Source organism: Trichoplusia ni, unplaced genomic scaffold, assembly GCF_003590095.1.
Source record: "Trichoplusia ni isolate ovarian cell line Hi5 unplaced genomic scaffold, tn1 tig00002124, whole genome shotgun sequence".
In the NCBI taxonomy this organism is placed as follows: Eukaryota; Metazoa; Arthropoda; class Insecta; order Lepidoptera; family Noctuidae; genus Trichoplusia; species Trichoplusia ni.
This window is the reverse complement of record NW_020800202.1, coordinates 1-11416: the sequence shown is the minus strand read 5'-3', so window position 1 is coordinate 11416 and position 11416 is coordinate 1. Positions and strand designations below refer to the sequence as shown.

Here is an 11416-nt window from a genome sequence, read left to right as displayed (position 1 = left end):
CTGTAAAGATGGTGTTGTACACGAATTAAATAAATAAATAAATAAATTAAAAATAAATTAAACTGTGTATCTTTCCGTACTAATATTATAAATGCGAAAGTATGTCTGTCTCGTTTTTATTTATTTAATCATTCAAATTAAACTTCCTAACATGTTTATTCATATCACAAATAAATTAATATCCACTTGAACATGGAAAATAACGGTAATTCTTGTCAGACTTAAAATATTTCTCATGCACAAAACTTGTATAATTTGTAATTATAATTTTGAAAAACCTAGTCATTAAATATTGTTGATTTTAAGTTTAAATTTACTTTCATATGTTTTATATCGAATAATGATCTTAATATTAGATCAATTGCAAAAATAAGAATAGAACACTACAAATAATGATTTTAAAGATACAAAAAGTTGTCGCTGACGGTGACCCAATAAACATTGTTGATTTATTTTACAATTTGTTTATTCTATTTTACATCGAACATTGTTCTTATTATCAGGTAAATAACAAAAATAAGAATATGTCGGCGGCGTACTCGTGCCTAGCTATAATATGGCTGCACGGGGGGAAACCACGTGACGCAAGACACGTTCGCGGAACGAGCACCGACGCGTCATTCGATTCTCCCACTATCCCCACTACGGAACTTGTTTTGTTTCGGACTTATAATGGAGGGTGCGACGGCCGTGAAGTCAGTCTTGAGAAGGCACGTACGGTGCTCGGATCGCAGTTTCACCTCGTGTAACTCAAGTGTCACTAGTTGATTGAATAAAGTGTAATTAGTTGATTGAATAAAGTATTGAAGCTTACACCTGGTTTATCACTGATCCCTGATATCGTATATTCCGATATCAGAAGTGGGATCAGAAGCAGCCCACTGATCAAACCGAAAAAAAAGCCATGGAGGATCAAATGGCCACCTTTTCAAATAGAATGGAGGCTGCCCTTCTGAAACTGGCCGAAAAATTGTCCAGGCCGGTTCCCTCGGCAACGCCTGTGCCTGTGACATTGGTGAAATTCGACCCACATGTACCAGACGCAGATATCGAAGGGTGGTGCAAATTGACAGACATGGTTATATCATGCAAGCAGATTGTTGGAGTAGATTTGATACTAGCATTGACCAATGCCCTGAAAGGCCGTGCAGCTTCGTGCCTGACAAAAGTAAATCACGAGGATTTAACTTGGCCAACCATCAAAGACTTGCTTTTATCAACGTTCTCCAAGCCGATGACAATGCAAGACCATTTTGATGGAGTCATCAAATTTCAACTGGGGAAAGAAAGTGCTGCGCAAGGAGGACTACGACTTTGGCAACTTATTGAGAAAATTCCCGATGTGAAGATGCCAGATAATGTCATTACTGGCTTTACAATATCCGTTCTATCACAATGCAATGATGCTATACGAAAGGAGCTTAACTCAAGCATTGTTCATGACAAGTCAGACAAGCGAAAACAGGATGAACTGGAGGATTCTGGGACAGAATCTAAAAAACCACGACTAAGTGTACCATTCCGAGGCAATTGTAACTTCTGTGGACGTATTGGTCATCGAGCGTCTGAGTGCCGCAACAAGAATCAAACAGTAATTAAACCAGCTGGTACTTCAATGAAGCAGAGTCAACACGGCTCGTCATCATCATCCATTACCTGTTACGTGTGTAATGAACCGGGTCACGTTGCTTCTGCGTGCCCCAATCGTCGTGAGAAGGTCAAGCAGGCCGAGAAGACAACGAATATCAAAGCTGTCAACGTGTGTTCCAAAACGGCACGTGGTACTTTGGATATAGAAGGTATGTCGTTTCCATTTGTGTTTGATTCTGGATCTGAATGTAGCTTGATAAGGGAAAGCCAATCGCAATATGTTGAGGGTGAGAGATCTCATGAGTTGGTGACATTTAGGGGTACTGGGCGTGGTAATGTCTGCAGTCATCTCCAAATTAAGTGCCAAGTTTCAAAACAGGACATTCCCACAAAAATAACATTTCATGTCGTTCTAGACGACTGTCTGAGCGAATGTATTTTGTTGGGACGTGACTTGTTGGAATCGGGGATTTCTGTGGAGCTCGATCAGGAAAATATTTTGTTCAAAGCAAAAGCTATTAAGATATGCGAGAATACTACCCTAGTCCTAGATCCTGATTTGACCGACACAGATTTGACCGGTTCGGACAAGTTACAATTACTAGAAATCTTTAAAAAATATTCAAGACATTTTACACAGAATTTTCCGAACACTAGAATCACTACTGGAGAGTTGAAAATTAATCTGATTGATCCTAACAAAACCGTGCAAAGAAGACCTTACAGGTTATCCCCGGCAGAACAGCAAGTGGTGGACAGCAAAATTCACGACTTATTAGACGCAAATATCATAAGGGAAAGCTCGTCTCCATTTGCTAGCCCTATCTTGCTGGTGAAGAAAAAAGATGGCAGCGACCGTATGTGTGTGAATTACCGTGAGTTAAATAGTAATACTATTCCCGATAACTACCCTTTGCCACTTATCAATGACCAAATTAACAAACTGCATGGTGCCCATTATTTTTCTACTATCGATATGGCATCTGGATTTCACCAGTTGCCTGTCCATGAAGAGTCTATAGAAAAAACTAGCTTTGTTACCCCTACCGGGCAATATGAATTTCTAACTATGCCGTTTGGTTTTCGGAATGCTCCTCATGTATTCAATGACTAGCTGTTGCCCGCGACTTCGTTCCCGTGGGTAGAAGAAGATATAAGTTATGATTTATACCCGTCCTGTATTTTTCACATTTTCCATTGTATCTTCGCTCCTATTAGTCGCAGCGTGATGGTTTATAACCTAAAGCCTTCCTCGATTAATGGTCTATTCAACACAAAAGAATTTTTCAATTTGGACCAGTAGTTCTTGATTAGCGCGTTCAAACAAACAAACAAAAAAAACTCTTCAGCTTTATATATTAGTATAGACTAGTATAGATGATAGGATCCTTGTTTACATGGACGACGTTCTTTGTGTATCAGAAACCGTGGATGAGGGTTTAACACGATTAGATCGTTTATTGCAAACTTTGAGTTATTGTGGCTTTTCAGTTAACTTCAAAAAGTGTAGTTTTATGAAAAAAAACAACTGAATATCTTGTGTATGTTATATCTGCCGGAGAGTTAAGGCCAAATCCCAAAAAGATAGAAGCTTTGATTAATGTTCCTCCACCAGCGACTGTCACTCAAGTCAGGCAATTAATTGGACTGGCGTCGTATTTCAGGCAATTTATCCCCGACCTTTCCCTACTCATGAGACCTATATACCCTCTGACTAAAGGTCATGGAAAAATTAAGTGGACAGAAGAACATGACAAAATTCGTAGGACTGTCATAAAACATTTAACCAATGAACCAGTTCTGAAAATTTTCGATCCACTTCTCCCCATTGAGATTCATACAGATGCCAGTTCTGAGGGATATGGCGCAGTTTTAATACAAAAAGACGATGGTAAGCCTCATGTCGTGGCCTACTACAGCCAGAGGACCTCTGATGCAGAGAGTCGTTATCACTCGTATGAGCTTGAAACGCTGGCTGTAGTACGAGCTATAGAACATTTCCGTCACTTTATTTATGGCCGTAAGTTTACAGTCTTCACAGATTGCAATTCTTTAAAAGCCTCGCATGCAAAAAAGGATCTTACTCCAAGGGTTCATCGTTGGTGGGCGATCCTCCAAGCTTACGATTTCGACATAGTGTATAAAGAAGGACAGAAAACGGCACACGCAGATTTTCTGTCCCGAAATCCGATTTCCATCAACTCCAAAACTAGAGTTAACCCAAAGGTTATAATTTTTTCAGAATTAGAAAAGGACTGGATTCTCGTAGAACAGCAGCGAGATCCTGAAATTTCAGCAATTGTGTCGAAATTAAAGTCTCACGAACTTCCAGATGATGTTGCTAAAACTTATGACATTAGAAAAGGTGTCCTGTACAGAAAAATTAAACGAAGAAGAGCCACATTTTGGCTTCCAATTGTTCCTCGATCGTTGATATGGAGTCTAATAAATCATGTGCATTGTGAATTGAAACATCTAGGCTTTGATAAGACTCTCGACAAGCTTTAAGAACTTTATTGGTTTCCGAGCATGTATAAATATGTTAAAAAGTTCACAGATTCCTGCCTGGTTTGCAAAACTTCAAAGGGACCTTCTGGGGCACAGCAAGTTCAACTTCATCCAATCCCCAAAGTCGCAATTCCCTGGCACACGGTTCACGTGGATCTCTCTGGTAAGCTGAGTGGAAAAAGCGAAAGACGTGAGTACTGTTCTGTTCTGATTGATTCATTTACAAAATTTTTCCTTCTGCAACACACTTCTACATTGAATACCGCCAGTGTCGTAGATGCTGTTCAAAGGACAGTACATTTATTTGGTGCACCAAAAAGAATAATTGCTGATAAGGGTCGTTGCTATTATAGTTCAGATTTCAGGAATTTCTGTAAGGAAAATAATATTGAGTTACACCTTATCACAACTGGGACTAGCCGAGCAAACGGGCAAGTTGAACGCGTAATGGGGACTCTGAAGAGTCTGCTCACTATTGCTGAGAACAGCTCTGATGGTGTTTGGCGCGATCAACTAGGAGACATACAACTAGCCCTTAACAATAGTATATGCAGGGTTACAGGTTCTACCCCTCTAGAGCTGATGTTTGGCATTCAAGGTAATACATTAGGAATTTCTAAAATTGCTCCAAGTCATGACCGAGCTGGCAGATTTGACCTTGAAGCAGCGCGATCAAACCCTTCGGTCTCCATAGAGAAAAAAGCAAACGCCGATGTAATTCGATTTAACAGAGGTAAAGCACTTGTGAAGCCATATTCTGTTGGAGATTTCGTTTTAGTAAAATGCGAGGAACGCCATCAAACAAAGTTAGATAAGAAATTCGAAGGTCCCTTCAAAATAGTGTCAATTCTTGATAACGATCGATATGTATTAAAACATATTAATGGGTCGAACAGAGTACTTAAATACGCGCATGAGAATGTAAGGAAAGTACCGAGTGGTCAATCTGGATTCTTGGAAGTCGCAGAGAATTATACTGACGATGAGTCCATGTCGTTGGATGATAGCATCAATACAGGCGGCTCCAGCCCAGTTCTACAGGCAGATCACGAGATTTCCGATGAGTTCTCGTCTGGTAAAAGGTTTGTGACTGCAGCCATTGTTCATGACCCTCCCAACTCTGACACTTTGAGTGTGGATTCTGAAGATACTATGTCAGTGGGATCTGACACTTTGACAGCTGATAGTATGGGCATCTCGTGAGACCTGTCTGTCTTAAGTCTTGTGCGTGAAGTTTCCAGACCAGTGTAAAACTGAAGGGTTACTTACTCACGAAGTCATTTATATGTGTTAACTAAAGGGATATCTAGGCTAGTCTTTGACTAAAGGGATATCCAGACTAGTTAATTTACCATGAGATCCAATCCAATGGTGCTATTGCAGGGATTTTCAGAAATCCAGTCCGATAGCATTGTTGAAGGGAATTTCATAAATCCAGTCCAATGGTGCTATTGCAGGGATTTTCGGAAATCCAGTCCGATAGCATTGTTGGAGGGAATTTGATAAATCCAGTCCAATGGTGCTATTGCGGGGATTTTCAGAAATCTAGTCCAGTAGCATTGTTGAAGGGAATTTGATTAATCCAGTCCAGGTGTATCATTGCAGGGGTAAAACCAGTCCAATGATACAACTGAAGGGATAATAGATTAGACCGAAATTATGATTTAGTTGTAAGAGGGTCAGAATGGTCGAGCTGTGTAACTAATATTGTTCGATTTTCTTTGTTATAGATTAAGCAATGTGATAAGTGGCTACGCACGAGGACGTGCGATCGTCAGTATGGCCGTGTCGGCGGCGTACTCGTGCCTAGCTATAATATGGCTGCACGGGGGGAAACGCACGCACAAGACACGTTCGCGGAACGAGCACCGACGCGTCATTCGATTCCCCTACTATCCCCACTACGGAACTTGTTTTGCTTCGGACTGATAAGGGAGGGAGCGACGGCCGTGAAGTCAGTCTTGAGAAGGCACGTACGGTGCTCGGATCGCAGTTTCACCTCGTGTAACTCAAGTGTCACTAGTTGATTGAATAAAGTGTAATTAGTCGATTGAATAAAGTATTGAAGCTTACACCTGGTTTATCACTGATACCCTGATATCGTATATTCCGATAAATACGACACTTTATTTTTTTTTTCTAATAATTCAAAATGTCGATGCTGGGCAGTGAGACTTGATCCTAAGACGTTTACATAACCTGGCCATCACTTTTCTACCTAAGCCACGGGCTTTGCTTACAATATTGTTAAATTTGTGCTTTATGTTATCCCCATCATTAAAGCGATAAGAATTGCAAGTGTGTGCGTGAACAACGAGTTATTGTGAAGTGAACTCTACTAAATAGACGGTGTGATACACTCGTTTATGCACACCGACATGTATGTTAGTGTGCCCTGCGCAGCAGATAATTTTGCCGTGTGTACACACACAAGAGGTCTTAAAAGTAATATAACATAAATATTGATTGAAATGATTTACAAGGGTACTGCTTAAAATGAAAAAAGGATTGTTATGGGGGTTTATGGTAGGTCAAAACTAATATAAAACTCTTTTTATAAACATTATTTGTTGAAAGTAATGAAATATGTGCACAAGGGTAGTCTGCATTTAAGGGGTGTAATGGGGGGTCCACCAAACACAACTGAAGTTCACGCGGACGGAGTCGCGGGCAACACCTAGTTTTATATAAAAATAAATAAATAAATAATTATTTATTTAGGCACATCAACAACATCATTTACTTATACCTTTTTTTCGGGTAGGTGCCAATAAAGTAGACCCATGTTCGTTAAAGTTTTAAATAAGTTTAATTAGTTAATTCAGTAATCATATTTACAAAGACTATGTACAATTTGCTAGAAGATTACGAGTAATCGTATACTGTGTGGACAATAACATACCTATGTTGTGAACTGAGTAAATTGCACTTTCTTGCCGGTGACCTCTAACCTACAAACTTTACTTCACTACAACATCAAACCCAATCCCTAATTGTCAGTAAAATGACCACTATTGCTGACATTGCGGAGACCCAGCGCTTGGCACTCACATCCCTCAGCCAGCGTATAGCACACTTTGAAGCTCATCTGAAAGCATCACCCCCTGGAGCTATCTTGAGTGACCTCTACAAAGACTTCACTAGTTTCAAGGATCATGTGTGGAGCGTCTTCAGTATCCTTCAGCAGCAACTAATAGAGGTCAGCAAAGGCATTGACTCAATCGAAATTCGGCACAGGAAGAAGATTCTCTTGCTTGGGGGTGTCACAGAGAAGCCAGACGAGCAACTGACAGATACAGTGCTATCAATATGCAACGCAACCTGGGCCTGGTGGGTCTTCAATCCTCCTCCCTTACTGTTTGTCACAGACTCGGTTCATCTTCTGAGGGTCGGCCTCGGCCTATACTGTTCCGGTTTTCTGATCCTGTGGTGAAGACTAAGATTTGGAAGTCCAAAACCAAGCTGAAGGGCTCATCTTTTGTGCTGTCGGAGTTCCTCACTCGTTAGAGACAAGTGACTTTAACGGTACGCGTACACAAAAAACCGATTTTGTCGGCCGATGGCGGACAGAACTACTCGGATGAGTAGTTAGTTATCGTCTGCAGTGTGTTCAACTGAATACACTGCAGACGATAACGGCTGTTGTCGGTGGAATTTATGAAGTCTGAACTGTAAAGAACTGTGAAGAAGCCGGTAAAACTGACAAAAAATCCAAACAAGTTCGGACTCGTCAGTTGATCGTCCGTTTTCGGGCGTCATCGGACGACGTCGGTAGTAGCAGTGTATGCGCTCTCTTCCATTTACCTACGTTTGATTTGATAGGCCGAGTTCGGCCGATGACGCCCGAGCATACTTTGGCCGATGACGGATTCGGTGTACGCGTACCGTTACAACGGCTCGTAAGCTGTTGGGCGTAACCAATGTTTGGACGTTGGACGGTACTATACACATCAAGTTCCCCGATGGTAACCGTTGCCGTGTGTTTAGTCACGAAGAGTTGATGGTGTTGAGTAGGGAACATGGCAAACCCCTTCAAACTGAGGCTCTGTCTGCACCCAAAGCTACTGCGAAGATTCCAAGTCCGTCGCCGGTTGTGCAGGTGTCGGTAAGGCCCAAACGTAATGTTCAAAAGAAGTTATAGAACTCCTCTCTTTTCTAACCATCCAGTTTATTTTTTGTTACACTATAACAAAGTGCTATATTTCTTTTAATGGAAATATCGGTTTAATCTTTCTCTCAACAGTGTTAACTTTCCTTTTGCTGTCTACCGACTTTTGATTTTATTATTTTTCTTGTATCAATCCTTTATTTCGTAGTGCTGACATTTGATGATACTAACAGTGACAGTTGTCAAATTTCAATCTGTGAAGGATGCGTTCTGATACTTTGTTTCTATCCTGTCACGGTCGCCAAAAAAAAAAAATGTCTCGTACTGGACATTTCGGAAGTTTCAATAATAAAACCTCAGTTTCTTCAATTATAGCTTTTAATCTTCACAAATTTGGAAATTACGAGATGAATAACAATCTTGCTGGCGACGTAACCGTGTGCAAATTTCTACTCACTAAATGTCAAAGATGTGCGGGTGGACGTACAAAAAATAAAATAAAAAGATTAATTAATAGCATTACAGGAAACGTGCAACTTGTTGCTATTAAAAATCACTAGGCGTAGGCACGGCGTAGACATCTTCCCCCCCGTTGAAAATCTCCTTTCAACTTCTTCAGTCTTCATCTGTCAAGGCTGTGGGCAAGGGACAGATCCGAGTGAGAGGTCTCTTAAAGCAACCTCTGGTAGTCTGCACGTCTGCGACTCGCGTGACCCCGTCGATCCCCGGAAACAAGCGGCTGATTCGTCCCATTCGCCAATTGAGTGGTGGAACGTTGTCCTCCTGGAGAAGAACTAAATCGCCGACTTGCAGGGATGCCGTTTTAATGCCCCATTTTGAGCGCTGCTGTAGCTCCGCTACATACTCCTTTTGCCAGCGCTGCCAGATATGTTGATGTATTTGTTCAAGCTTCATGTAGCGTTGAAGATTGTTCTCCCTTTCGTGTTCAAGCGATGGACCAGGCAATGCATTTAAGGCACGCCCTATCAGAAAGTGGCCTGGAGTTAGGAAATGGTTATCGTTAGGGGAAGGGGAGAGTGGGCATAAAGGTCTACTATTGAGCATTGCTTCCACTTGTGTGAAAAGAGTACATACCTCCTCAAACGTTAAATGATTGTTTCCCATAACGCGTTTTAAATGAAACTTTGCGGATTTATCGCCGGCCTCCCAGATGCCGCCGAAATGTGGAGCATACGTGGGAGAGAACACAAACTTCACACCCTTGTTGGTAGCAAAATCAACTACAGACTCATGACTAGTTTTAAGAAAATTGCCTATTTCCTTAGCGGCTACAACGAAGTTGCGGCCGTTATCGCAAAATATCTCCGCTGGCTTACCTCGTCGCGATATGAATCTGCGTAATGTCTAAAGACGCGTTCAGCGTCTTTAGACAAATCACTGACGGCTTCCAGGTGCACACATTTATAGCGAAAACATACAAACAAACACAAATAGGTTTTAGTTAGTCTTGCACCTCGACCCTTTCTATTTATTGTGAGAAACGGACCAGCAAAGTCAACGCCAACCGTACAAAATGGAAAATCGGGTGTGAGTTTCCCATCATGGGAGTTAATGTTTTTCCTTCTACATCTGACACAATCATGCACCGTGCGGCGGGCCAAATGCCTACCGTTTATAGGCCACACAGTTTCTCTTACACAGGCCAGCAATAGTTGAGGCCACATGCATGTTTATGTCTGAAATACAGTCTAGTGAATGGATGAGAGGCGTGTAAAAGTATGGGATGTTTTTTGGTATAATTATAATTTGATAATTCTATTCTACCACCGACTCTCATTACCTTGTCATCGTCCAGAAAGGGTGAAAGTGATAAAAGAGATGACTTTCTACATAATGTTTTATTTTTTAACAAAGTGTTGTACTCTGCAGCAAATGAAGTTTGCCGAGCAATTTTTACATAGGCAAATAAATGATGACACCAATTCACTGACACTAACTTTCCGAGTAACTTATCTTTCGGATTTTTGAGTCTTATGTTGTGTATGAATGTCTATTCACGTATGCAAATATGCGTCTCAATTTTAAGAACGATGAAAACTTATCTATTTTCAGAATCTCTGTTACAGGTTCCTGGACAACAGCGGAAGTGGATTTCATTTCAGGTAATTCTGTTTCATTTATTAATTTATTTAAATAGGGCCAACCAGATTCAGACTGTGTTAGAAAATTTGGACCTGACCACCATAAATTGAAATTGACAATTTGATGTGGGCTTACGCCTCTTGAGATCAGGTCAGCCGGATTCTGATCAGTCGGCACATAGCGCCACGACGAACTGTTGGTGAGTTCGTTAATCTCGGCAACCCTATTTGCTACAAATGTTTTTAACCTTGCAGAGTTACCATTCAACCAGCTGATGACAACGCTAGAATCGCACCAATGAATGATGCGATTAACCTCACATCGCAGAGAACAGGTAACTGCCTTGCACAATTTGCAGCCAGTAGAGCGGTACAAAGCTCTAGACGCGGTATTGTCGTCGGCTTTAACGGCGCCACTTTAGACTTAGCACACAGCAAGTTAACCTTGACCTCACCAGCTACGTTGTGTGACTGCAGGTACACACTTGCACCATAGGCGACTTGGGAAGCATCACTAAAGGTATGTATTTCTATATAACTTGGATCTTCGCATAGCGTCAACCGCGGGATCTGTAGATTTGATAAAAAATGTAAATCATTGATGAATTTGTTCCAGGTTTCCAAAATAACGGAGCTAACTGTCTCATCCCAGCTCCTTTTATTGAGCCATAAGGACTGAAGTAACATTTTGGGTATAATCACGCATAGACTAAGAAATCCAAGAGGATCAAAAATCTTGAATGATGTAGACAGTATAAACCGATTAGTGACTACATCATTTTTATCAGGTATGACAATTGATATTTGAAACATATCGGTTTTAGGATACCAATTTAATCCTAAAGTATTAGTGGATTCGCTTAAACTAACCTTGTCATTTGGATCAATCACCGACGATGACAAAATAATTGGTAAATTCGATCTGAATTTACGTAGTTTGAACCCTCCAGATTTTAGAGTTTCCGACCTCTTGCACTGAATGTACAACAACTCGGACTCATTGTTGGATCCAGTGACCAAATCATCAACATAATGGTCGTGTTTAATTATGTTACTAATAAGCTGATCATCGCAATCCTCTGCCAACACTGACAAACACTTGGTGCTT

At 40.9% G+C, this 11416-nt stretch overlaps 1 protein-coding gene across 1 annotated transcript; it reads left to right on the top strand.

The window, feature by feature from the left end:
- The first annotated feature begins 904 nt into the window (after positions 1–904).
- LOC113507445 lies at positions 905–4098 on the top strand. The gene is made up of 4 exons (XM_026890300.1): positions 905–1799; positions 2007–2447; positions 3434–3610; positions 3833–4098. The coding sequence occupies exons 1-4, from the start codon at positions 905–907 to the stop codon at positions 4096–4098; spliced, it is 1779 nt and encodes a 592-aa protein (XP_026746101.1).
- The last annotated feature ends 7318 nt before the right edge of the window (positions 4099–11416 follow it).

What these genes read in the sequence shown, in the direction of transcription:
- LOC113507445 (XM_026890300.1), top strand. Translation starts at nt 905, where the DNA reads ATGGAGGATCAAATGGCCACCTTTTCAAATAGAATGGAGGCTGCCCTT. An exon ending in TGGTACTTTGGATATAGAAG is followed by an intron (nt 1,800 to 2,006) that starts GTATGTCGTTTC and finishes ATGTCGTTCTAG; the next exon opens with ACGACTGTCTGAGCGAATGT. An exon ending in GAAAAAAGATGGCAGCGACC is followed by an intron (nt 2,448 to 3,433) that starts GTATGTGTGTGA and finishes AGATTCATACAG; the next exon opens with ATGCCAGTTCTGAGGGATAT.